The sequence below is a fragment of the Annulohypoxylon truncatum genome (assembly GCF_022578515.1).
Source record: "Annulohypoxylon truncatum strain CBS 140777 unplaced genomic scaffold F4807scaffold_46, whole genome shotgun sequence".
Taxonomy (NCBI): Eukaryota; Fungi; Ascomycota; class Sordariomycetes; order Xylariales; family Hypoxylaceae; genus Annulohypoxylon; species Annulohypoxylon truncatum.
The window spans coordinates 194,176-219,108 of record NW_025953832.1 but is presented as its reverse complement, the minus strand read 5'-3'; the positions used below and the strand labels follow the sequence as shown (position 1 = coordinate 219,108).

Here is a 24,933-nt window from a genome sequence, read left to right as displayed (position 1 = left end):
AAATTATTTTAAAGTGGCGGTAAAACGTTATTCCGATATAATAAAAAATAAAAAATATATTTTTATAATTATAAAATCGTATAATTATTTTTTTTTTTAATTTTTTTTTTAAATAAATTAATATATATAATTATCCCTTAAAAAGTTAAACCATTATATTTAATTTAATTAATTTAACCTTTAATAATTATACGTATTTTTTTATAAAAATAATTAAAAAATTTAATATTTAAAAATCGCCGTTAATATATTTAATTATATTAATTTAAATTTTATTATTAAAATTTTTAATAAATAAAAATCGTTAATAAATATTATTAATTATTATATTATTATTTTTAATTTATTTTATTATTTTTATTTTATTAATATTATAAAAATATTAAAAAAATATATTTATTATAAATAATAAATTTAATTTATTAAAAAAAATATTAATATTTTTAAATATAATATTATTAATACGTTTATAATTAATTTTTATAATTTTAATAAGTTTTAAATTTAAATTATAAATTATAAAATAAAAATATTAATTTTTATTAAATATAATATTTATAATAATTTAATTAATTATATATAATAAAATTTAATTTAAAACGTTTTAAATTAATTATTAAATTATTTAAACTTAAAAAAAAAAAATTTATAAAAAAATACGTAATATTATAAAAATTAAAATAACTTTAAATAAAACGCACGAACTATCTTTATTAATTATTAAAAATATAATTTTATAAAAATTAAATTACATTTATAAATTAAATTATATTAAAAAAATACGAACCGTTATAATATTTAAATTATATTTTCGTAATATTTTTAAAATTATTTTTTTAAACTTATATAATAATAATATATAATTTAAACGGTTTAAAAAAATAATTTAATTAATTAATTTTTTTTTATTTTTTAAAAAACTTTTAAAAAAATTCGTAATATTTTTTTTATATAATAATATTTAAAATTTAATTTTTAAAAATAATATAAATAATATAATTATTTAATAATATATTACGTAATAATTTTTTTTTTAAAATTTAATTTAATATTTACGTTATATATAATTAAATTATAAAAATAAACATTTTAAAAAATTAAAAATTTAAAAAATAAAATAATATATTTAAATTTATAATTAAAATAAAATTAAATAAATTATATAAGTTTATTATATTAAATTTTATTATAAATATATCGTATTTTAAAATTAATCCACTTAAAAATAATCCGTAATTAAAATATTTAACTTATATTAACTTTAAGAAATTATAAATTTAAGTTATCTTAAACTTTTATAAATTCGAAACAATGTTAAAAGTTTATCGATATTAATAAAAGCTTTGGATTTTATGCCGAAACAGCCTCAGAAGTATGCATATGGCCATCCCGAGTCAGAAAGCCATTTAGCATTTAGGTCATGTATGAAATATACGATGGCGGGGGAGAAGGAAGAATATCTAAAGCAACTTGTAGAAATTAAGATCAAACTTACTGAGGCAGATCAGTTGAACAGCAAAGGATCTGCGCATGCGAAGCTCAACAAATTCCCAATAAAAGCTCCGCTATGCCTCGATGAATTCATTTTCGTGGGAGAAAGATCCAACTCTAGCAAACCTCAACTCCGGGACAAATTCTTATTTAGAGATAGCACTGTTTGGGTAGAATGGACGCACATCTCAACAGTCAACTATCCGGATGGAGATATTGACAACGTTCGGATTCGCATTGGTCTACTAACCGATCTTCTGAGCCGCGTAATGCCAGCTGGGTTCAGAGCGCCTAAATGTCTTGGGTACTTAGAAAATAGGGAAGATAGCGAAGGAGCCCGGTTTGGGATGGTCTTTAAGAACCCGTCAACAAGTACCCCGGTGCTCGAGCTTATGACGCTCCATGGACTACTCGGAAAGACGCGAAATCCATCCCTCAGCAAACGCATGGATCTATGCGTAGCGTTGGCACGGTCTGTATTCGACTTTCACTCCGTTAATTGGTTGCATAAAGGCTTCCAAAGCGGAAACGTTTTATTCTTTGCCCCGTCCCCGGATACCGTTGACCTTGGCTCTCCCTATATATCTGGATTCAAACTTTCGCGGCCTAGTATTGTAGAAGAGATGACAGAGAAGCCTAGGTTCGATCCTTTACAAGACATCTACCGTCATCCTCATGCGCAGTCGAGCCATACAGACGGCAACTACCGGAAATGTTATGATATATATAGCCTAGGGGTGGTATTGATCGAAGTTGCGCTGTGGAATCGTATCGAGGATATCGTGGGGCTTGCGAATCTCTCAACAGCTAAGCCATCAACACTTCAAGGTCTGCAACACTGGCTCCTGGGGAAGTCGTTCACGAGAAAAGGATCTTCCCTACCGAAGATTCCCGGTGCGGGTCCGTGCTTGCAGCAGCTAGATTCTGCATGCGGCAAAGTGTTCCGCGACATTGTGGAATGTTGTTTGACAGTGGACGCGGTAGAGATACCAGAAGGTGTGGAACAGGGATCGACTGCCGTACTAAGGATACAAAGAATTACGGAACAAGACATCGTGCGAAGGTTGGAGAGCATCCAGGTTGCTCTAGGAGGTTGCTCTAGAGATTCAATATCCTAATACTGCTAGATAATTTGTTCATTATGACGATGACACTTTTTCATAGGACTACTACCTCGTACTTACCTAAGTACTAGGGTACTCCGCTGATATTAGACCCCAATTCTCTAATGTAACGTGATCTCGTACCTCATGTCCAGCGACGGCGGGACGGCGGATTATTTGCACTAAACTGCAAAAGCATCAGAAGATTCCTGCATTTTACTTGAAAATAACAGCTCGAATAACGTGACTTATAGCGCATTACTTTGGATACTAATTGATAGAGCTAGCTTTCAAATTACTTTCGAATGAATATAATCCAAATATGGAATAGTGAGTTTCGATTGAAAATAGAGGCTCAATAGAGGCTCAATAGAGGCTCAATAAAGGCTGAACGAAGGTCGAACGAAGGTTCAACAAAGCCTTAGCAATAATTAGCTAAGCCACAAATAAGCATATACAAGTCGTACAGCAGCAATATAAAATGGTTCATTTTTATATAGGTAAGTTACATTATTATAAATTAATTGGCCAAATCATTATATGTCAAGCAGAGGGGGCTTCACCGAAAAAACCACAGTGCTAGTACAGTGCTGGTACCTTAGTTATAGTGGATGGATTGTGGTCACCATTTAGTGCACCATCTAGAAGAGTTGACGCCTCAGCCATTAGTTATCGGTATGGGCTGACAACAGTCCGCTTGGCTCCCCTTTTCTCACGTCTAACATACTCCCCAAGTTTAATTATTCGTAATATCACCATCTAGATATATACGAACAGAGCAGTGCCATTTACGATACAGGGTTTAGCAGTACCCAGAACCAGCTACCAACTCTACGGTTAATCTATTAATCACACTGAATACCCAAGCCATTAATTGCCGAACAAAATATCCCTTTACCAATCATTTACACATGTGTCGTTTTCCTGCCATATCTACTTCTCAGTACAATGTATTCAAAGTTCTATCCTCGCGTAAAGAAAGAGAAAACTGAAGACTATCAATTGTTAGGTGAGCGTCTTTACACCGAGGAAAAGTATGCCGACGCGGAAGATGCTTTCCGGCGAGAACTCCAAGAAAGAGATGTTGAGAATAGTAACACACGCGAGAATACATTGAATTATGCTTCACATAGTGCGCAGTGGCTTGGGAGCACACTTACTCGCCTAGCCAAAAACTCTGAAGCAGAAGAACTGTTACTCCTGGTGGTAGAAAGGCTAAAGGATTCGGCGGAGAGTGAAGATATATGGATTATTACCACTTTGCGATTCCTCGGAGAAGCAACGCTTCACAATAACATGTATAGCGAAGCAGAAGCATATTTGTGGGATGCACTTCAAGGGTACAAAAGAATTCTTGGAAATGATCATATTGACACGCTTGCTGCTGAGTTATGGCTTGGACGTTGCTGTCTTGAACAAGCTAAATATACCGAAGCAAAAGGATATATCCGGGATGCTAGTAGAAGGTACGAAAGGGTTCTCGGAAAGAATCATCAGCATACATTATTAAGTGTGATTTGGCTTGCATATGTCTATGTTCAACAAGGCAAATGCATCGAAGCAGAAAGACGCCTCCAAGATATACCTTCCAAGTGCGAAATTACTTTCGGAGAAGAACACTTGAACACCCTTTGGTGTAAAGAACTACTCGCCACTTCGCATTATGAACAAGGAAATTATAAAGAAGCAGTAACGAGCTTACGGACGATAGTCCAGATACGGAAAAGGACACTGGGAGTGGAGAATCCGCACACTCTTGCAAGTGAACGGTTGCTTCAACAAGCACTTTCGAAGAAACCACCTTACACCGACAACGAAATTCTTGAGATATCAGTAGAACTGAAGCATAAAAGTCCTCAATGGAGCCGTTTCCCGCGGACTTACGTTCTACTACGAGATATCGGATGCTTGCAACACCTCGATGATATGATTAAAGCAGGGTTCTCTGATTACATGTTCCCTGTTACTGAGCAATCTCTCCCTCCGTTTCTGCAGCAGAGTCAGCGGTCAAAACTTGTTGATGCGCAATATCTAGTCATGAGTCAGTCATTAGATCTTGAAAGGGGCAAGCACTGCTATTTCAAGAAAGATGAATCCCTCCTACTCGAGACAAAACAAGTGTTGGGTAGTGGAGGCTTCGGTCAAGTGGACAAGGTCCTAAGTCTGGTCAGCTACAAAGAATACGCGAGGAAGCAAGTTCGTCGGAACCGTGTGTTCACAGGGAATAGGAAGAGGGATTGCATGGTGCAGTTCGTGGCAGAGATTGAAATCTTGAAACGAATCAATCACCAGCATGTTGTGAAGTTGGTTGGGAGTTATACTGACGATAGATATATGGGGCTTATCATGTTACCAGTCGCAGAAATGAATTTGGCCACATACCTCGAACGGGTGGATGACTCTAGACACGGCGAGTTGCGTACCTTTTTTGGTTGCTTGGGTAGGGCTCTCCAGTTTCTACATGGACAAGGAGTTCGACATAAGGATATTAAACCGGCAAATATATTGGTGCACTATGGTAGAGTCTTTCTCACCGACTTTGGCCTCTCCTTCGACTTCACGGACGCTGAAGGGAGCATGACGACCAGCATGGTAGTTGGGTGGACCCGAAAATACGGAGCACCTGAGGTGGCGTTTCAAGAACCTCGAAATACTCGGTCTGATATATGGAGTCTAGGGGTTGTCTTTCTTGAAATGGTAGTAGTTCTTAAGGGGAAATCCGTTGAGGAAATGGAAGCCTTTTTTGCGACTCACGGATCAAGGAGACAGTTTGCCTTTTCGAACCTTACTGCAGTATATGAGTATATTAGAGAACTAAAGCATACGGGAAGGAAATCAGATAACGTGACCCTAGAATGGGTCGAGCAGATGCTTCAAGAAGATCTCCTGCTGCGTCCCACCGCGACTCAATTGATGGGTTCCATAACGGGTGGTGGACAAGATGACGAAATATCAGGATTTTGTGGGATATGCTGTTCTTCACTCGACGATAGTGGTAACGAGAGTGGTGCCGATGATGAATAAGGTACCTATCTGTGCGTCGGTACAAGGGGTAGAATAAAGGGACAAGAACATTGTATTCAGCTACCTAACAATACAAAAACTCTAGGTAATACTCTTTTCCTTTTACAACCCTCTCTCCCTCAGCACTTTCCGAAGCGTCTTGGCAAAATTGACCACATACTCAGGATTTAGCATAGTATAATGCGCGCCCTCGACATGGTGGAAACGCACATCGCTCCTTACGAAGCTCTTCCAAGCCATCAGCCTATTCTGGATCCAATCCTCCCTGTTCTTCGCCACATGGCTCAGGGGGTCAGCCACGAAAACATCCATCTTGGCCACGCTGCCCTCGGGTTCGTAGTCCACAGCGAGGCCCTGCATGTTCGACGCGAGACCGACCCAGAGAAGATAGTACTCCTCGTCGAGGCCGAGCTCGTCCCAGCGCGCGGGGTCGCTGTACATCTTGAGGTAGCGGATGGCGTCGAGGCGGCGGCCCTCGCGCTCGAAGGCGCACAGCGCGGGCTTGTGCGTGTACGCGGCGGCCTCGTCCATCAGGCCGACGAAGTAGAACAGGTGGATGACGCACTCGTCCCACAGCAGCTCGCGCATGCGGAACTTGATGTGCGGCGGCAGGTTCCAGCTGCCGCAGAGCCGGACCTCGTCGCCGCTGGCCTCGAGCAGCTTGGTCACCTCGAACGCGACCATCCCGCCGAACGAGTACCCCGCGATCGCGTACGGCCCGCGCGGCTGCCGCTTCTTGATCGCCGCGCGGTACGTCTCGAACACCTCGTCGAGCGAGCTGAACGGCGTTTCGCCTTCGGCCGCGTTGAAGCCGCGCGCGCGGAAGGCGTGGATGGGCCGGTCGGTGATGTGGTGCGCGAGGTTGACGAAGACGAGGACCTCGCCGACGCCGGGGTGGACGAGCCAAAGCGGGGTCTTGGTCCCGTGTGGCTGGAGCGTCACCACGGGGTCGTACTCGTGCTTCTTCTTGCCCGTGGAGACGGCGACGCGGGACGCGATGCCCCTGGCCGTTGGGTTCTTCAAGATGTCGGTTAGACGGATGAGCTTCTCGTGGCCGGAGGCTTTTAGGAAGCCGTTCAGACGCTGCATGATGGCCACGAGGTCCATAGACGTCGCGCCCGTCGAGAAGATGGAGTCGTTGACGGAAAAGTCGTCTTCGAATCCCATTTCGAGCTGTTGCACGATGATATATAGAATTGCGGCCTCTTCGATGGTCTCGGGCTCTCCGCGAACCTTCTGGCGATATCTTGCGATAGCTTCGTCGTTGACGGCCTTTTGGTCTGCAAAATTGCCTTCTTCCAGGGCGGCCTTCAATTTGGTTCGCGATAGTTTGCCTAGCGTCGACTTGGGCATATCTTGGACGCGCAGCGGCACAACCATAGGGCGGGAGTGGGTGTGCATGCTGCAGGTACGGATAATGCTACTCTGGGCTTCGTAACGGGCCTCATCGTCGCCATCTTCGTACGAAGGCAAATAGAGTACCACCACAACTTCGGTATCTCCCTTTGAGGTGTCGCGCATGGCGAAACAGCAGAAATAACTGGGTGTTGTCCCGGGGATTTCCGCCTGTTCCAGTGCCGAGTCGAGCTCGTGAGGCAGATACTTGACCCCGTTGATATTGATCATCTCCTTAGTGCGGCCGTCTAAGTGCAGATGGCCCTGTTCGTCCATGTAGGCGTTATCTCCAGTTCTAAACCATCCGTCGGTGGTAAAAGCCTCCGCTGTGGCTGCAGGGTTGTTGTAGTACCCCTTGAAGATTGCTTCGCCAGTGATCTCTAGACTGCCACGTTCGCCTCTGGCGACTTCAGTTCCTGGACTATCCAGGCGGGCAATACGCATTCTCACGCCAGGCATGGGTTTGCCCAATGAGGTAAAACCCAGACGCTGGGAGCTGTCGTAACTAGGACACTTGTCATTGACAATGCATCCAGCACAAGTCTCCGTCATACCGAATGATGGCTTGAAAACATCGGCAGGGGCACCGTAACGGCTCAGCACCGATTGCAACCCCACACAGACTTCAGTGACGTTCGCTTCGCCCCCCGTATCTATGTATAAGGCCTCCAAGTTCAGGTCCGGATCCAGCGTAGATCCTCCTGACTTGATCAGTCTGAGTATCTTGGCCAGCAAGAAATTCGGTGCGAACATGCGTGAAACGCGATGGCGGCTGACTAGGTTCAGTAGTTGTGCCGGATTGAGAAGGATATCGGCGGCCGCAACCTGGATCTGCGAGACGCAAGACACGATGGCGAAGATGTGACAATGGACGAGGTTAGCCACGTGGTCCATGTGGGTCCACGACAGGAAGGGGCTCTCTGGATGGCGTAATTTTGCCGAATCCCTTTTACCCCTGAAGGCGGCGAGCAGTTGTTGGTGCGTTAAGGGGACTGCTTTCGCGTTACCGCTGCTTCCTGATGTGAGCATGACGGCGGCTAGGCTAGAGGGCGATAGCTCAGGGGATGGTGTCAGGGGTCTCGAATGTGTGAGAACTACACTATCCAATTCTTCAATGGTGCTAACATTGATACGCTGTTCGCCAGTTTGTTCTGAGAAGGGGCTCATCAGGGATCGTCGAGTGAGGCATAGTGGCCCATTGAAGGTACTATAGAGATGGTTGAGATGCTTCTTGCGGTCTAGGGCATTCTGGCTGAACATGCCCGGCCCCGTAACAGAAGGGATGGCCCCAGCCAAAATAACGGACCAGTACCAGATGATGCTGTCAAGGGCATTGTCGAAGTGGACAAGTACGACAGAGCCGGTCTTGCACAGGTCTTTCTGTTTGAGCTTGCTGGCATTGATTTCTGCTTGATTCAACAACTCCCTGTAAGAGAGCTTGAGCGCCGCTTGTGGGTTACTGATATTGTCTGCTGGGTACGCCAAGATGCCCTCTGTTGTGTGATTCGCAGCATATTTGAGGGCATCGACAATATTGTCGAATTGGTATTCGTTTTGCGCCATTGTGGTCGACATAGTAATAGATTCCATCACCATGCTTAGCTATGGGTTTTTGATAATTCAGCGGGTCAAACGAAGGCCGGATATTTATGTATCATTCTGTTGTCTTACATACCCCCTGAAGCTCGGTTGGGTTAGTCAAAGACAGAGAAGGACATCCATGCCCCTAGGTAAACAAGAAAACATGACGAGGCGTTGGAAGGATCGAGTTCTAAATAAGGGATAATGCAGCTCAGTGTGATTCCTTTGAGGTGTCCCAAATGCTTCTTCATCTTTGACCGCCGGCCAGAAATGTGCTCAGTCTAAGTGCCATTGGACCGTCCCAATTAACCCGCCAGTCCTTCGTCGTCATCTCGGTGAAGATCGTATGATATGAATATTCAAGCTCACCATGAGGTGTATACAGTGCAGCTGATTCAGCCAGAGTGCAGATCTTACGCATTAACGATCGTACCTGCTGGTATTGCATGTTAACAATGAGTCGGCACTCTCTAGTATGTTTTCGGGACGCGATGGGGATTCCGTATACATTGCTCGGATTGCATTAGCTACGGCAAGGGGGCGATGACGGAAGACTAACGTGGCTTAATTAAGCTCATCGACCATGTATAAGCCTCACCCAGCCAACATCCTCCCCGTGAAACAACGTTATTCCTTTTCGATATATTTACGCCACCCGTGCCATGCCTGGACCGCCTCCAGCGGGCGAGATACATCTAATAGATCAATCGGAGTTCGGATTTATGCGCCAAATTTGCCAACCCCTTACCGCTCTATCTCAATCTGGGATGAAAGTTGCTTTTCCTTACGTTTATTATTGATAGCAGGTCTCAGGAACTAGAATAACTGATTCGATCCAACAACTTACTGATGACGTTAGGCAATATTACACCTAAATTGAGTTGATGTATGTCAAAATTAGCTCTATAGGTCAGTATTTCACTTGTTCGGCTTGATAAATCCACCATCTATGGCTTGCATCTCATGCAAATGGTGATCGTACCTGCTGGATTCTAGAGCCAACGCCAAAGCTAGATACGGTTGCCACTGTCATCATGGGTTGGTCATCTCATTTTGAAGGAATAGGTGCCTGTTTATGTCAGGGGCGTAGTTTATAGATACGTCCTAGTAAAGACTGGCTAATATTCCGAATCTGTAGAAAGCCGCGATCGATCAGTAAACCTTGGCGCTTATGCAACACGGGGCCGAATTAGTATTACACTCACCGGTATGTCTCGGGTAGTACTAGAATTATTGCTTAAGCTGGTCCTATAAGCCGGCGAGATCTTACAGGAATCCTATTACGTGATAAAAACTCCCGGAAGGCGTTAACATTGGTTGTGAAAAAGCAAAATGTCATCGTGTGAGACCACACAGGACTTGCGCATAAAAATGAAAAATAAGTCTAATTATGTGATGCAGAATATCCAACTACCGGAGTTCCACGCCATCAGTAGTAGGATAATGTACGGAGTTTGAACTCCTTTTCTGTGACAAGGATGATCAGAGCTTGGAACAGTAGATACCTAGTTCTTATTCAACCAATGATTCTCTTTGGTCCTAAGGTGCCTTTCTCCTCCTCTTTTCCCGAAGAATCCATTAGGTCTATTTGCTATGCAGTCTTGTGATCTGCTCTCTCCCCAATAGGGTTCAATATAGCCCCCAACGCATACATGAGGCTTCCTATCTGCATATCCATATGGAACTTGCCGCAAAAGAGTTTTGAAATAGTAAAACTTGTTGTTACAGATGAAGTTTCTATAATTATGTTTAATGATTTTTATCAGTTGAAGCATGAACTCTAGGTTTATACTATGCCAAATATGAAGATATATTTTAGTCTATTCGAGTCTATTCTCAGTAATGAATGTCTAGGAGTTGTTTCTTGTTTTCAAAGCTTGGCGTAGTAGTTGTGATAGGTATGAGAAGCCAGTGCCAGTGATCTTGCCCTTACGCGGATACTGTCGTCGTTGGGTTAGACAACCCATTCTTTTCTATACGTCCGGGCACAAACTCTCGCACCCAATCTCCCCAAGCATCATCCACTAGTTGAGCCATCCGCCTGCAAGCTTCATAAGCCTGCTCCTCGGCTATGAGACTAAAGCTGGCCCTTAGTTGATAAGTCTTGCGGTTGTCGGGCATGAAGGCAACACCCGGGATGGCAAGCAAGCCACTTTCCATTCCTTTCTTGCTCAATAGCTCGAAGGTGTCCTCCCCAGGTGGAAGTCGTAGCGTAAACCAGAAGAATAATCCCGCACTCGGCACATCCCATGTTGCGCGGTATTTCAGGTGCACCTCTGCGGCCGCTGCAAATACATCTCGCTTTCGCCTGTAAAATTCGCTAGCCCTAGCGCAGTGCTCTAGGAATCCTGTGCGGCCCCAGTGTTGGAAGAGGGATAGAGCTAGGATTTGAGTGGTAGATGAGGGTTGAAGGCTAAAATGTGTATTAGCATGCTGTTGTATCACGGAGAAGATAGGTACGTAGGTTGAAACTCGTTTCGACAACGCACTTTATGTTTTCGGTGAGCTTGATGACATTTTTGACAATTGGTAGAGGACCGGTTAGGACACCAAGCCGCATCCCGGCACTCACGATTTTACTCAACGAATCAAACCGTATAACTCGGCCAGTTTCTCCATTGACCTCTTGCTCGAGGGCAAGGTAGCTTCGTGACTTTCCATTTGACTTTTCCTCGTAGTTGAGGAAATAGTATGCGTCGTCCTCTAAAATCATGAAGTTGAATCGCTTGGCTAAACGTAAGCTATCATATTATCAGCTATCGATGTTCAGTGGTTCTTAGTGAGACCATACTCACATTCCAATCTTACGCCATTCTGGACACGATCGGCCGGTTGGATTCGACCCAGTAGGGATAGTATATAAGAGTTTAGGACGGGGTTGGCTTTCAGGCCACCGGGATAGTGTCTTCTCTAGTTCTGACGGGTCTATACCATGCCTGTCTGTTTTGGCATCAACCAACTTGTAGTCTTCTGCTTGGAGAAAGCCTACAACGCCCCTTGTCTCGCAATCAGCCAAGCTACAACAAGAGGGCTAAAAACTAGGTACTTACGGATATGCTGGTCTAATTCCTTTAATATTAGAATATCACTTCGGTAACGTACATTGAGTTGGTAGGACTTACGTTTCAATAAGGACTGAGTCGCACGGATCCGTGAGAACTTGAAATACCCTATGCAGAAGTTCCTGACTGCCGTTTCCGATACAACAAGTCCACCCTTGGCTCCTATTGATGCCATGGAGTTCACTTTGAAATTCCTCGAACCACTGGGGATATAGATAATCAGATATTCTGGAAAAGTTCTTAACTTGGAAAGGATGTATTACTGACCTTGACTAAGCCCGGATTACCCCCTGGCAAACCATATTGTAGGCCATCTATGAGACCATTTTCTCGTGTCAAGACAATCTCTTCGTTTGCTCCCTTGAGCGATAATGTGATCTTGTCGAAGGGGAATACCTCTGGATTAGGTTTGCCTGGACTTTCGTGTTAGTGACATCGGTGAAGAACGGAGAGGGCCCGGCATACCAGCAACCAGGGAGATCATCCCCGGGAGGTTTTCGAGAGGAAGAAGTCTTCTAACTGCGGAAGTTTTAGCGCATGAACATGTAAGTGAGAATTATCACTGACTAGCTCCTGGCGCGTATCGCTGCACGCGGGCCGACAAAAGGGGCGTTGGATCGAATGTGTTTGTTTCTTTTGGGTAACCCATTGACTCCATCTTGGAAAATAGGATAGGTAAATAAAAGGTATAACAATGGAAGTTCACCTAGACAATTCTAACTACACATGTATGGGTAAATAGGTAATGTATGAGATAGAACTATGACAATGACCCGCTTTCTCTAATATCCCCGATATTTCTAGGGGGCTGTATTCTATTCGAAAACCATGTGGCATCCCCCTTGTTCCTTGCGGCTCAGTATACTCCCAAATCCTATTATATATTATCTGGATCGGTATTCATCGATTTACGTTGATCGTACAGTGCGCGATATTATCCCGGTATCTTACTGGCTTCCGAGTTAACCAACCCATTTCTGTCTTAGATATGTGTAACCATGTTATGCCGGTTTTCATTGGTTGGCAAACAAGGGATAGGAGTTGTACGACTTACGTACATCAAACGGCTGCGCCAACTCTTCCGGGCCCGAATCTTTTACCCTCCCTCCGATGCCCGATTGTTTCGGCCTGAATAACCTGTAGCCTACTTCTTATTCGAATTTCTCAGATTCCTTCCTTCCTTAATCCTTACTCATCTTCATGTTATCCGCTTGGAAACCGCTGCACACGGGCCAGAGGCTCTGCAAGTCATTCTCACGCTTTGGACAAGTTCAACAACATTATTCTTTCAGTAATTCTACGTCATTAGCCATGAATATCGCTCGCGTTACCGCCTGGGGCAAACCGCCTCAGTATATCACCGGGGGTCCCTCTCTCCCAGACCCGTCACCGTCGCAACTCCAGCTCAAAATGCTAGCCATAGGCGTTCCCCGCGCGGTGAGAGGTCGCGCGTCTGGGAAGCATTCCACCGTCGAGGGGGGGCTGCCTTTTGACCCCAGCATCGACGGCGTTGGGCTAGATGAGGCTACGGGAAACAAGTACTACATTGTGCCCTTGGTGGCACCCCTCTTTGCCGAGCGCGCTAATGTTGAGCGACACCAAATGATTCAGCTGCCTTCAGAAGCTGATCCTGTCACTGTGGCTGGACTAGTGAATCCCGTCAGCAGCAGTTGGAGTGAGTAACAGCCTCTCAATAATTCTTGTGTTCCGCTCCCGCATGTTTCGGACCTCGGATTGATTCATTTTTCTTGGCCGGAGTTTTTATTCTAGGCCGTGACGTCAAAATTCTACATCCGTTTCTTGATACAATTATGTAAGAAATAATATACTTACATCTATTGTTGCAGTGGCCCTGAGTGTCCGCGCAATTGGCGGTTGCAAGGGACGTACCGTGTTTATTGTCGGTGCCACGACGGAGAGTGGTCGGCACGCCATCCGTGTTGCCCGCGAGCTCGGCGCTGCCAAGATTGTGGGCGCCTCGCGCACTCAAGAAACCCTCAACAAAGTCGAAGGACTTGATGAGCGTGTCCTCCTCACCGAGCCCTTTGAGGTGCCGAAAACAGTTGGTCCTCTAGACATTGTATTGGACTTTGTCGGTGGTCCTACCAACGTAGCTATCATGAAAACAGCTGAGATCCATGAGGGTTTACAGTATATCAGCATTGGCGGCGTCTCAGGACACGAGAACCTAGAAATACCAGCCGCCGTACTCAGTAGGCGGCCCATTCGCATTATGGGATCTGGTATGGGTTCTTTCAGCATGCCTGAAGTGATGAAGGAGTCGCCGGGGTTGGTCAATTTCCTTGGCAAGATGAAGAGGCCCGAAAACGTCGTCACTGCTGCTTTGGCTGATGTTGAGACCGCTTGGGACTCTGCTGGGGAGAAGGAGAGACTTGTCCTAGTCCCTTAGATGGGAGCGAAGTACCTACATATCATATTCATTAGCGGAGGTCATTAGACCCCATAGACGTCACCTCTCCCTTACGGCATCCGTAGCAGGCTATACCTACAGGTGCTTGACGACTTAACTAAATTTAGTTTAAAAAAATACTCTTTCCTCCCTTCGTTAACAATAGTCGCCCCTTTGAATACCTAGATCTATCTACTTGTTTAGATAACAAAAATAAGCCTTAGGAGACGATTCTGTCTGTCCGAATTAGTTTGAACTGCTAGAAACGCCATCTTTCCTCTCTTAGCATGAAATCCCTTACGTCCAACCAAATGTCCGAAAACATTACTGTCGACCCCCCAGTAGATGCAGTAATAGCGACGTGATTCCACGGGGAACCCCAAAGCTGTCTCTTCCGAAGCTGGCTGCATACATATATTGAATATTACTTGTTTACACTTGTCCATATAGGTAGGTATCCTCTACAAACAGCAGATCATCTACGGGCTATACTTTGAATAGGACAGATGTCTCATTTCATCACGAGCGGAGCCGCCCAAAGTCAATATTTACGCCAATTTATGCGTTTATTATATGATTCAGACAGGGTGCATGCTTGTTATGGAGTTTCAAGTGCAAAGTCCAGCCATCCACATTCATAGCTAGGCCCATGTAATAGGACAGATCTTGCTAACATTTACGTTATCAGAACTGGATCCATATTATACTCTATTTAGATTTAGGAGAGAACATAAGATCTCGGCATTGTGGTGAGCTGAAAGAGGACAACACATCTAGTCCGTACCTTGATTAAGCGCTGCAGTATCATACGGTTAACTCCGGGCAAAGTGATATCCCCGGTCATCAATCTATAACGGGGTTTCTTCGTCCCAGCCGTGTCTTTTAATAGGAGTCAATATTGTATCTCGTGTGGGTGAGAATGTTGGTGAAAATGTGAATAACACAACTAACCGAACGGAGAAGAATAAGCAGAGCCAACAGCTAATGGGACTCCATGCCGCTTTTAGACGTAAAGGCTTTGAGAGAGGTACATGATTAACTGCTGTCGATCATGTGGTTTCCCTTGCTGCCAACTAGTTAGCCAATGAAAAGGAAAACGCGTATCTTGCCGGTGATCAGGTAAGAGTCTATCATATGAAAACTAGTATATTACGGGTCTTTTTATCTCAACTGAGTGCCTTAGTTTAGTTGCTCTCCCCACTAAGTAATAAATACCTTGAATTTTGAACCTCAACATATTGGTATATAAAAAATCTTTACTCATGGCTACCGAAATCGCTACTCTCTCTAGCCTGCCACTCGAAGCTGTAGATGAAAAGCTAACGATGGCAGCAACGCCAGCTGCGGAGTTCTGGTCAAAACATGCCCGCTCCACTCTAGGGCCAATGCTGAGTTCGACTGGGACGTATACGGCTTCGGATCAAGCTTCCCATCTCCAGTTTTTTGACGAGCACGTTGCGTCCTGTCTTGGATCGCAGCCGGAAGAGCCCAAGGCGGAGTACTATGCACACCCGGACTTGGCCGGAACGCGTTTCGAAGTTAGCCTCAACCTGACAACCCGAGGCAAGGCGAAGGTACGTTACAGTTTTGACCTCATACGAGATGGAACCGGACCAGACCCATTCGGCGAAGACAACGCAGGCGAAATGCTGCGCCGTCTGTGTTCGGTTACAGGTGGCGACGGTAGATTGATGGAACGGCTCATGGGAGCTTTCTTCCTGTCACCATCCGAGACAGTAGCCTTGAGCAAAAAAGTCCAGCCACATTTGCAGATCCCGCCAGCTGCCATCGCGTTCGAGCTCGAGGGATCCCAGCAGATCCTGAAGGCATACATTCCAATTATAAAGAAATCGGCCTTGGGAAAGCCGCCGGTGGATATCACTTTGAATGCGCTCCGCGGTCTGGAAACTCTAGGGTACGACATGTCGTACAACGTGGATCTGCTTGAAGAGTATGCATTATTCTAATCATCATAATATTAGAGAAATACATAGGATATAGATTGCTGACAGAGGGTATGGGATGAACCAGATATCTAAACAGCCGCCCAGGCAAAGTCAATCCTGTTATGGTGGGCATTGACTGTTTGGACCCAACGAAGAACCAGGGTAGTCGCGTTAAGGTATACGTTGTTACCGAGAGCAGCACTTTCGCCACAGCTCGAGATGTCATCACACTCGGTGGACGTCTAAACGACGAGTCTACACTGAAGGGGGTGAAGCTTTTGCGATCCGTCTGGCACTTGCTACTGAACGAGCCAAAGGGTATTCCGGACGACGAGATCGACACATGGTCAAAGCAGCAGCGTGCCCCCGGTGTCTTTTTCTCGGGCCTTCTGTTCAGCATCGACCTGGCGGCCGGCAAGAGAATGCCTCATATCAAGATATACGTGCCTGTATTCCAGTATTCCGAGCATCCTGAGACACCGATCAGGAACACGAATGCTGCCCTGAAGATGCTGGGCCACGAATGGGGGCAGACGGGAAAGTTTAGTGAAGTGATCAATGCCGTTTTGTGAGTGCTCCTTTTCTTCTCCTAGATTTTGCCAATATGATATCACATAATGTTTATCATGGAAGAAAACTAACTAGTGAAAATGCAGTGGACAACAGAAAGCCCACAGACAGAGCTACGTGACCTACTCGTATACAGAATCTAAAGGGGTGTACCTAACGTCGTACCTTGGTATGCCTCTCTTCAACCGAGAGGAGATATCTGATAAGTACAAGGCTGGTTTGGAGGCCTATAATATCTTGGACTAGATTGAGTGTGGCATTTGTTGATATGTACCTAAGGACATCCACCATGCTGAAGACTGGGTCTGTGCAAACGTGTGGAACTGAACTTAGACATGCTGGATACATACAATAGGACAATACATTCTTTACAATCAAATAGTACATAAGTATGTCGCCTGCATCGTAAAATTTGGGATCATCATAAAGATTGGAAAAAAGAAGAAGAAGAGAAAGGCAAAAGAAAAAAAGGGGTTCGTGTTTATGAATAGGTATCTAGGTATATAGCATTAGACCGGTTATATGACTATCAGTATAGCAACCTACGGATAGCGCGATATCTTATCGATAGTCACGATAAGCATCGACATCATCTAATCTACAGCTGTACTTCGTACCGTCGAGAGATTCTTCTTGTAACAACTTCTCCCCAGCTTCTGCGCCAATGCGACATAAACCTATTCTAACTCGTTACACTCCTTTATTTTATCAGCCAGACCGTTTCCTTTCTTGCTAGGCCATTGATGGGGTTGCAATGTCCGTAATTCTTTGTACCGGTAGGCCCAACTACAATCCAAGCTTCCATCTATTGGTTCTAAGCTCACTTTAATGCAGCTGGGTACGATCACACGATCAGGTATGCGACGGACACGAAACGAACCAATTTCCAGCCCGTTCTTGGTTCATCAACTAACGAGTTGTGTTGGAAAACATAAAGGTTCTGGGAGGCACTTTCGGGAATCTGTTCACGTACCATCCAGCACCCAGATTCTCAGGTCAACCGATTGTGCATCTCACCCGACAAGCGATTCCTAGCTGCCGCCGGCCACCATACTGTTAAGCTCTACGATATCAAGTCTACGAACCCGAATCCGCTGCTTACGTTTGAGGGCCATACCGGCAATGTTACAGGCGTAGCATTTCACTGCGAGGGAAAATGGATGGTCACGAGCTCTGAAGACGGAACGGTCAAGATTTGGGAGACGCGCTCGGGCACCATCCAGCGAAGCTACAGCCATGGATCTGCGGTCAACGATGTTGTTATCCATCCAAATCAGGGCGAGATCATAAGCTGTGATCGCAGCGGCAGCGTCAGGGTCTGGGATCTTGCTGAGAATAATTGTTCTCACCAGCTTATTCCCGAGGAGGACGTCTCCGTCTCAAGTGTCACTGTCGCAAGCGATGGATCGCTACTCTGCGCTGCCAATAATGCGGTATCTACACCGTTTCCTCTATACTTGCTACTTATCTGTAAATCTGCGTTGCTTTACACGTGCTAACACCAACCTTTAATTCCAGGGCAACGTCTTTGTTTGGCGATTGATCCAAGATTATGACCACACGAACCTCCTACCCGTAACCCACTTCTCGGCGCACAAAGAGTACATAACACGCATCCTGCTCTCCCCGGATGTCAAGAAGCTCGCCACCTGCTCCGCCGACCACACCGCCAAGATCTGGGAAGTAACCGCGTCGCCGCCCTCCTCCGACGAGTCCTCATCCGCATCCTTATCTAACATTCCCATGCCGGGTTCTACCATCGGTTCCTCCCCTCTCAACGGCATCAACGGCCAGCTAAACGGCGACGGGAGCAACCCCATAGTCGGAGGAATGGGAATAGGGAACATGGGCATGGGCATGGGCGGCCCGGGCGCCGGCGAGGCGAAACCGTACCCCCTCGAAGCTACGCTGACGGGCCACCAGCGCTGGGTCTGGGACTGTGCGTTCAGCGCGGATTCGGCGTACCTGGTGACGGCGTGCTCGGACCATTACGCGAGATTGTGGGAGCTGCATAGCCAGCAGGTTATTCGCCAGTATAACGGCCATCACCGCGGCGCGGTTTGCGTCGCTCTTAATGATTACTCCGAGGCGCGGTGATCGGGTCGTTGGGTTATGCTGTTTCTACATAGGTACGCGGTTACGGTTGGAGACGGGGCTGATCTGAAGTTTGACGGAGGGAGAATGCGGATGCGGGAAGAGTATCAGCCTGGCTTGAGAGCTTACCTACCCTAGGTACCTATGGAAGCTATATGCTATGGATTATGAATTTTTCTATATAGGGATTAGGGCTGGGGAGTTAGAGGAGTATTAGCCTCTTGCTTTAATGAAGTTTTCCTGCAATATCGTTGGCTTTCTTCGTCTTTTAGAGGGTTCAGAAAGTCACATCTAGGTACCTATTCATCTCGGTAGATAGCTATGTCTTACCGGTACCAGTTTTCACTGAAACAGTCGTAGCTACCTATCTACCTAGATACTAAGGTCGTATTTGCAACTCATTATGTGAAAGATTTCCGTTATTCGCATTAACTAGACCGCTTCAATATCGGTATTAGAAATAATAGTACTCTGCTCCGCAGAATCTGATTCCCATCCCTACATCTACCGTACTTAATCCTACTACTATATAGATCAGGACACCGGAAGAAAGCGATGCCTGATGCCTAATATCTACCCAAAAACCCTGGTTCTTAGCTGAATCCTATACTCCGTACGCCATGCTCTAATACCCCCTTCACTTTTCAAAGCAACACACCCGACCTCTTCACCCTAGGTTACCTAAGTACCGAGTACCGAGTACATTATAATAATGCGAAATACCTAGGTAGGTAAGCTACCACCCGTCTCCCCACCCATCATCATCGTCCGTTTCCTTAGGCTTCGTATCGATCTTCTTCGGCACCACCGTCTTCGAGACCGTCCTCGCGGGCAACGCCTTCTTCGGCGCCCCCGCCGCCGCCGCGGCTCCCTTCCCGTTCGCCTTCGCGAGGCCCTTGGGAAGCGTCTTGCTCTTGCCTGCGGCGCCGCCTCCGAGGCCGCCGCCGCTCTTCTTCTTCTGCGACTGCGCCGCCAACCACCCGGCGAAATCGGGTTCGGCGCCGTCGTCGTCGAAGGGCTGGGACGTACTGCTGGTGGTAGCTGGTGCTTTCTTGGCGGGCTCGCTGGACGCGTCGAAGAACGCGTTCCCGTCGTCGTCCATGTCGCCCATGTCGCCCCACGCGTCGCCGTCGTCTGCGTCTGCGTCGTCTACCGGTGTCGGGGCCTTGAAGTACGATTCGGCCGCCGGAGAGGGCGACTTGACGGCTTGGCGTTGGAGCGCGGAGGCCGAGGAGGTGGTGGAATGGACGCGGGGGGCGGATTCGGGGGAATTGGTTCGGGAGATGGCGCGGGGTGATTGCCGAATTGAGCCGTTGTTGTTGTTGTTGGCGTGGTTGGTGTTGTTATTATTGTTGCTGCTGGTTGCCTCGGTTTGCATTTCGCCCGAGGCGGCGGAGAGCTTGTTGGTGAAGGACGAGATGGCCCATCCAGCCCATGAGGAAGCATCGCTGGGCTGCGGGGTGCTCATGCGCGGCCCGGCACCTTCGGTGATTTGGGGCGGCGGCTGGACCGTGTCCGGCATGGCAGCAGCGGCTTTGCGGATCCGCTGGAGATAGACTTCCAGGGCCTTGTTTGCCTGGTCTCGGACCAGCTTCTCCTTGTCGACCAGGGATGGGCAAATAGAGGGCATGATTTTTGTAGCGCAATCTTCCTCAGTGAAATATTCGCCTGTCGCTGTTAAGGCCATGAGCGCGGCGTTGCGCGCGTGGACGAACGGATCCCTGAGCGAGCGAGTGAACGCGGCTATTAATACTTTGGTTCTCGATGACGCGCCTAGATTCTTGGCGATCTTTCCGAGACAGATGGTAGTATTTGTTCTGATGCCAGGCTGCTCGTCGTTTGCGGTCTTGGCTAGGTATTTTAATAATTCGCCGTTGATCGTACGGTCCGACAATTTGTTGATAATTACGAGAACTGATTTCAGTGTCTGTTCTCGTACGACAGGCGCCAGGTCTGTGAAGCCGGAGACCATGTTGGGAAATATCTTGTCATTGACCACCTTCTGGGAAAGTCTGTCGATCATTAAGGGCAGGTTATCCAAAAGGCACACCCGTATAGCTCTGTCCGGGTTTCCAAATAGTCTAATAACAACCGGTTGAACTCGGGCTTCGAAATCTTCGTTCGATAGCTTCGTAGAGATTTTCATAACGACACCGAACGCCTTTGGCCCACCACCCCCAAATTCCACCGATTTCAATAATTCAGGCAATACTTTCATTTTAAAGAAATCCTCGGGGAAATCGTCCGTTAGCTGGTCGAGATCATCCAAAAACGCTTCCTTCTCGGTTTCGGATTTGACTCCCAGGTTGTCGATTCCCTCGGTCAATTTAATTAGGGACGAGTCGAAGAATCCGCCGGACCGGCGACCCTGCTCCAAAAACGCGCCGACGGTGATCCTGGCTTTGGGGTTTGCATTCACGAGCCTTTTATAACCCGCATGCATGCTTGGTGGGATCCCTTTCGTCTGCCCAACCTGGTCCCCACCCAAAAAATCTCCGTTGAAAACCTCGAATATGGTAGTTCCAAAATTGTAAGCATCTACCGCCGAGTGCGGACTTTTCTTGATAGCATCCCAACCCGACCGCGCGAGCTCCGGCGGCGTATATCTCGCCGAATCCGGTACTAAGCTTCCGTACCTATAAATCACGGCCTCGTCATCCTTGACATTACTAAGTATCTCAAACCCGCCCAGCTTCCACTCCCCACTCTCGGACGTGTATATCGATGCGACGCGCAAGCTGCCGTGGATAGACGAGCCCTCGTCATTAATAAACTTAATCGTACTCGCGATGCTGTACAACCCCCATTTGATCGTCTCGGGACTTAAACTCTTCCTCTTGACGTGCCACCTCAGAGGCACAACCCTCTCAGTCGCGATATATATGTAGGTATCTGTCTCGACGGTGTCCAGCACCCTGATAACACCCGGATGTCTCATCGTGCGAAGTTTCTTGAGCGCATTCTTCGCGAGGGGGAGTCGCGCCCTATTCGCGGTCACGTCGAAGGAGAATATGCTGCAGTTAGACCCGTCGGCCCGTCGGGTGCCGTTGTACAAGGTCCAGATCGATGTGTCGATGTCGACTCTGTCGCCAAAGGTATAGGGGAAGGGAGGCCCCTGGGCGATGGCAGATGCCACCGCCGACTTAAGAAAATCCATGCCTAGTATTATTTTTCTATTTCATGCGATTGGGAGTAGTATTGAAACAAGCAAGTAAGGCGGACTGTGGAAGTATGTCGAATGAGTGATTATAGGGGGCAATGTTAGTATGCAGCTTGGGTTTGTAGATATTATTTGGTAAATATTTTGGCGAAGTGTCCCCTATTGATCGCTCTATGGCGTACCTTGTGGGTTGGTGGGGCCACTTCGGCCAGGCCAAAGGAGGTCGCGCCCCACAGTAATCCACGCTACGCCGAGCGTGTGCGGGTAGCTGCGCCGCGCCTTCTTTTGACAGAACGGCTAATATGTAATCAAACGGTTAAGTAAATATCATACGATACAATGATACTCCATGGCTTATTATCATAGATCCAACCGAAGATTCACTTCCGTGTTCAACATCAACTCTTCAAACTCAACCTAGATGGACGGAATTATCATTATATTATTTTCTATGTATACCTAGGCATATATCATCGCATTAACGGCCTATGTATGGGTCATTCTCTTTCCAATTCCATCATGTAGAGGGTATCTTAAATCCGCCGGTCCTGTCCTTCCAAAATCCGTCAGGGTCGACATCAGCTTGGACTGTCTGAGCCAATTGAAGCTTCTCAGGTCTCAACCTGCCGAAGTAGTCCTGGGGGTAAAATCCATCATTCATAAAAAGCGGCAGGAACACGTCCGATGGGAGGGCGCCGCTCGCCTGATTGGTCTTGACGATGTCTCCAATGCCGTCATATGTGGCCCGCATAGTCGAATCAATCTTGGCATAGTCCGACTTGAACAAGAAACTATAATCCAACTCGACGACTATTCGGTTTATGCTGTCATCTAGATCTAACATGTCACCGCCTTTGGACGTCGCTAACGATGCTATTTGCTTGGGCATAGGCTGGAAGGCGATGCTAGCGATGAGCCCTGGCACCAACTGAGCTGTGTTGCTGACGTTTACCCAGTGATCGAAGATGGAGCCCATAATTTCAGGACCCTCCTCCGCGCTGGGCAGTGGAATCGTTTCGGTCCCGATAGTATAAACGCTTCCTTTCACAACCGCCCAGTTATTGCCGCTGAGCAGAGCGGAATACCTTTGCGTCTTGCAAGTGTTAATGGTAGGTCCGATAGCAAGGAATTCGTCGAATACGCCTTGTGGTGGCTCGGGACCGTTGTAGTATAGGAACATGACCCAGATGTCGAGAAGGGTAGACAATGTTCGCTCCGCCGTCACGATAATACCAGCCTTTTCATCGGGGTAGTTCTCCGTAAAGTTGCGGACCGCGCTCAGAATTGCTGCATTGGTTTCGGCCGTAGCAGTGAACTCGAGATTGCCGCCCCATATGTCTCCTTGCGGATATGCTTGGAGCAGGTATGATGTTACGATACCAAAATTGTTACCGCCCCCTTTTAGTACCATCAATAGGTCGGGGTGACTGGTCTGGCTAACAGTAACAATCGACGAGTTTGCCAATACTACCGTGGCCTCGAGGAGGGAGTTAGCAGCCCAGCCATACTGTGCGCTCATAAAACTCAAACCACCTAAATATGCTGTTAGGAATCTTTCGTAATGAGATTCTCGACGCGCTCTCACCTCCCAGCAGATAACCACCCACGCCTACGTTTCCAATGCGCCCGCCGACGACAGTGTAGTTAGTGGCATCAAGTTGCTCCCCTACTTCGTCCCATCGATTACCGGGGCCGACTCTTACCGTCTCAGAGTCGGGGTAAAAGATGACTTCGTTGAGCTTCTTAGTCGAGATGAGCGGTCCTCCGGAAACGCTAGCGAAGTAATTATTTGGGTTGTGGCCACCCGACTTAACTGCGAAGGTCTCGTTATTGCCGCGTAGGATGGATACGATCGCAGCAACTTCTTCGGGTGTTTCTGGCTCGAGAATGCATGTCGGCTTGAGATCACCAGAATACGTAGACCAGTATTGGGTTTGCTCGGTGCTGTAGTCCAAGGTCCACGGCTTCAGCACGGTGATGTTGGTATTTTCTTCGACCGTAGCGCAAGTGTCCTGGGCAGTAGCGGACGCCGCGAGCACAACAGCAGCCCACAATATAGCTTTATTTAAGGTCGCCGGAGCCATTTCAAGCCGACCAGTTTAAGAAGACGTTACTCGAAAGTATCGGGATCCGGGTAACAGTGCCGACAAATGAATGGTGTCGACTAGAGGCCCTGCGCAATGAGGCTCCAGCCTCTAGTACAGGAACACACATGTTCTTATCTACGACGCGTTTCTGTCGCATTATGTCTGCGGGGATTTCACAGGTGAATGTCGCAAACCGAGGCGCTAGGGTAGGCCTGGGGGTGAGAGAAGCGAAATTCGATCTTGTGATAGTGCTATATTACAAGTAGCTCATGCTTCCAGGTTTAGGGACGGCTTAGCAGCCCATTTATTACTGCGCTATATGCAAGATCCGAATACGATAGCCACAATGTCGCATCCATTCGGAATGGGTAGAAGAATAGGAGGCGCCATTGGCCTATTACGTCAAAGCACCCCGTCGCATACGGGCGTGTGGAGTGTGCCGTATGTAAACACCAGATTTCGGAACGAGCCGTGCAACCCCGGGATTGGTGGATCTAGGGTTTACTCGGAGCTGTGAAGACCAAGCAAAGCATTAAAATCCGCTCGAGGTGCCAAGGACACCTAGGAGCTCGCTTACTGGCTAACCCACGAAACTAACGAGCTGACTTCCATAACAGTGAATAGGCCCGAGCTGATCACGATTCGCGATTCCGAGGCTACCAGGTCTACCAGGCCACCAGGGCTACCAGGGCCATATTCATAGAATCCTTCCTTTCCCCTGTCCTTATACGTCAGCCCTTCTCCAACACCCCGCAAATAACAGTACAACCCTCACACTTGTGTATATGCGAAGAATGCATAAAGAAAGAAATTATCTTGCCAATCTCGTCGTACCGGAAATAAGCAAGCTTGAAAGATTTGACATTGCTATACTCCATTCACATGCTTCTCTTGCATCTTCTGCGTACCGACGGGGAAGCACCGGCAATGCAACATGGTTTATATCCAACTACCGTATTTGGGTAGCATGGAGGTTTATAGGCGAGGTGATTAGAATTCGACACTACGAC

At 46.7% G+C, this 24,933-nt stretch overlaps 9 protein-coding genes across 9 annotated transcripts; 5 read left to right on the top strand and 4 right to left on the bottom strand.

Annotated features, from left to right (window-relative positions):
• Window positions 1–1,949: 1,949 nt before the first annotated feature.
• On the top strand, window positions 1,950–2,750 carry F4807DRAFT_444283 (uncharacterized protein). The gene is made up of 2 exons (XM_047999642.1): window positions 1,950–2,611; window positions 2,676–2,750. The coding sequence occupies exon 1, from the start codon at window positions 2,115–2,117 to the stop codon at window positions 2,607–2,609; it is 495 nt and encodes a 164-aa protein (XP_047849705.1). The 5' UTR covers window positions 1,950–2,114; the 3' UTR covers window positions 2,610–2,611; window positions 2,676–2,750.
• A 792-nt stretch (window positions 2,751–3,542) lies between these two features.
• On the top strand, window positions 3,543–5,618 carry F4807DRAFT_471291 (kinase-like domain-containing protein; the record flags this gene model as incomplete). The annotated part of the gene is made up of 1 exon (XM_048002912.1): window positions 3,543–5,618. One exon carries the CDS (start codon window positions 3,543–3,545, stop codon window positions 5,616–5,618), a length of 2,076 nt encoding a protein of 691 aa, XP_047849704.1.
• On the bottom strand, window positions 5,386–8,880 carry F4807DRAFT_444281 (acetyl-CoA synthetase-like protein). Its single transcript, XM_047999641.1, has one exon. It carries the CDS (start codon window positions 8,607–8,609, stop codon window positions 5,721–5,723), a length of 2,889 nt encoding a protein of 962 aa, XP_047849703.1. The 5' UTR covers window positions 8,610–8,880; the 3' UTR covers window positions 5,386–5,720.
• Window positions 8,881–10,379: 1,499 nt separating this feature from the next.
• On the bottom strand, window positions 10,380–12,579 carry F4807DRAFT_444278 (PLP-dependent transferase). Its single transcript, XM_047999640.1, has 8 exons — window positions 12,224–12,579; window positions 12,122–12,175; window positions 11,924–12,069; window positions 11,717–11,859; window positions 11,645–11,656; window positions 11,390–11,590; window positions 11,084–11,335; window positions 10,380–11,007 (listed from the first exon to the last, which is right to left on the bottom strand). The coding sequence occupies exons 1-8, from the start codon at window positions 12,312–12,314 to the stop codon at window positions 10,524–10,526; spliced, it is 1,383 nt and encodes a 460-aa protein (XP_047849702.1). The 5' UTR covers window positions 12,315–12,579; the 3' UTR covers window positions 10,380–10,523.
• On the top strand, window positions 12,580–14,502 carry F4807DRAFT_444274 (NAD(P)-binding protein). The gene is made up of 2 exons (XM_047999639.1): window positions 12,580–13,331; window positions 13,504–14,502. Exons 1-2 carry the CDS (start codon window positions 12,857–12,859, stop codon window positions 14,064–14,066), a joined length of 1,038 nt encoding a protein of 345 aa, XP_047849701.1. The 5' UTR covers window positions 12,580–12,856; the 3' UTR covers window positions 14,067–14,502.
• Window positions 14,503–15,151: 649 nt separating this feature from the next.
• Window positions 15,152–17,173, top strand: F4807DRAFT_444270 (aromatic prenyltransferase). Its single transcript, XM_047999638.1, has 3 exons — window positions 15,152–16,017; window positions 16,098–16,580; window positions 16,669–17,173. The coding sequence occupies exons 1-3, from the start codon at window positions 15,329–15,331 to the stop codon at window positions 16,826–16,828; spliced, it is 1,332 nt and encodes a 443-aa protein (XP_047849700.1). The 5' UTR covers window positions 15,152–15,328; the 3' UTR covers window positions 16,829–17,173.
• A 51-nt stretch (window positions 17,174–17,224) lies between these two features.
• On the top strand, window positions 17,225–19,061 carry F4807DRAFT_444267 (quinon protein alcohol dehydrogenase-like superfamily). Its single transcript, XM_047999637.1, has 4 exons — window positions 17,225–17,358; window positions 17,417–17,438; window positions 17,520–18,015; window positions 18,101–19,061. The coding sequence occupies exons 1-4, from the start codon at window positions 17,337–17,339 to the stop codon at window positions 18,677–18,679; spliced, it is 1,119 nt and encodes a 372-aa protein (XP_047849699.1). The 5' UTR covers window positions 17,225–17,336; the 3' UTR covers window positions 18,680–19,061.
• F4807DRAFT_444264 (ARM repeat-containing protein) lies at window positions 19,062–21,960 on the bottom strand. The gene has a single exon (XM_047999636.1). The coding sequence runs from the start codon at window positions 21,831–21,833 to the stop codon at window positions 19,413–19,415; it is 2,421 nt and encodes an 806-aa protein (XP_047849698.1). The 5' UTR covers window positions 21,834–21,960; the 3' UTR covers window positions 19,062–19,412.
• A 287-nt stretch (window positions 21,961–22,247) lies between these two features.
• On the bottom strand, window positions 22,248–24,182 carry F4807DRAFT_293319 (FAD binding domain-containing protein). The gene is made up of 2 exons (XM_047994851.1): window positions 23,422–24,182; window positions 22,248–23,369 (listed from the first exon to the last, which is right to left on the bottom strand). The coding sequence occupies exons 1-2, from the start codon at window positions 23,918–23,920 to the stop codon at window positions 22,354–22,356; spliced, it is 1,515 nt and encodes a 504-aa protein (XP_047849697.1). The 5' UTR covers window positions 23,921–24,182; the 3' UTR covers window positions 22,248–22,353.
• Between the last annotated feature and the right edge of the window lie 751 nt (window positions 24,183–24,933).

Coding starts and splice junctions, on each gene's coding strand:
- F4807DRAFT_444283 (XM_047999642.1), top strand. CDS start 2,115: ATGACAGAGAAGCCTAGGTTCGATCCTTTACAAGACATCTACCGTCAT.
- F4807DRAFT_444281 (XM_047999641.1), bottom strand. CDS start 8,609: ATGGTGATGGAATCTATTACTATGTCGACCACAATGGCGCAAAACGAA.
- F4807DRAFT_444278 (XM_047999640.1), bottom strand. CDS start 12,314: ATGGAGTCAATGGGTTACCCAAAAGAAACAAACACATTCGATCCAACG. Junction 12,070..12,121: donor GATGATCTCCCTGGTTGCTG/GTATGCCGGGCC, acceptor ACGAAAGTCCAG/GCAAACCTAATCCAGAGGTA. Junction 11,860..11,923: donor GTAATCCGGGCTTAGTCAAG/GTCAGTAATACA, acceptor CTATATCCCCAG/TGGTTCGAGGAATTTCAAAG.
- F4807DRAFT_444274 (XM_047999639.1), top strand. CDS start 12,857: ATGTTATCCGCTTGGAAACCGCTGCACACGGGCCAGAGGCTCTGCAAG. Junction 13,332..13,503: donor TCCCGTCAGCAGCAGTTGGA/GTGAGTAACAGC, acceptor CTATTGTTGCAG/TGGCCCTGAGTGTCCGCGCA.
- F4807DRAFT_444270 (XM_047999638.1), top strand. CDS start 15,329: ATGGCTACCGAAATCGCTACTCTCTCTAGCCTGCCACTCGAAGCTGTA. Junction 16,018..16,097: donor AACGTGGATCTGCTTGAAGA/GTATGCATTATT, acceptor GGGATGAACCAG/ATATCTAAACAGCCGCCCAG. Junction 16,581..16,668: donor GAAGTGATCAATGCCGTTTT/GTGAGTGCTCCT, acceptor GTGAAAATGCAG/TGGACAACAGAAAGCCCACA.
- F4807DRAFT_444267 (XM_047999637.1), top strand. CDS start 17,337: ATGTCCGTAATTCTTTGTACCG. Junction 17,439..17,519: donor GGGTACGATCACACGATCAG/GTATGCGACGGA, acceptor GAAAACATAAAG/GTTCTGGGAGGCACTTTCGG. Junction 18,016..18,100: donor TCTGCGCTGCCAATAATGCG/GTATCTACACCG, acceptor CTTTAATTCCAG/GGCAACGTCTTTGTTTGGCG.
- F4807DRAFT_444264 (XM_047999636.1), bottom strand. CDS start 21,833: ATGGATTTTCTTAAGTCGGCGGTGGCATCTGCCATCGCCCAGGGGCCT.
- F4807DRAFT_293319 (XM_047994851.1), bottom strand. CDS start 23,920: ATGGCTCCGGCGACCTTAAATAAAGCTATATTGTGGGCTGCTGTTGTG. Junction 23,370..23,421: donor GGGTGGTTATCTGCTGGGAG/GTGAGAGCGCGT, acceptor CAGCATATTTAG/GTGGTTTGAGTTTTATGAGC.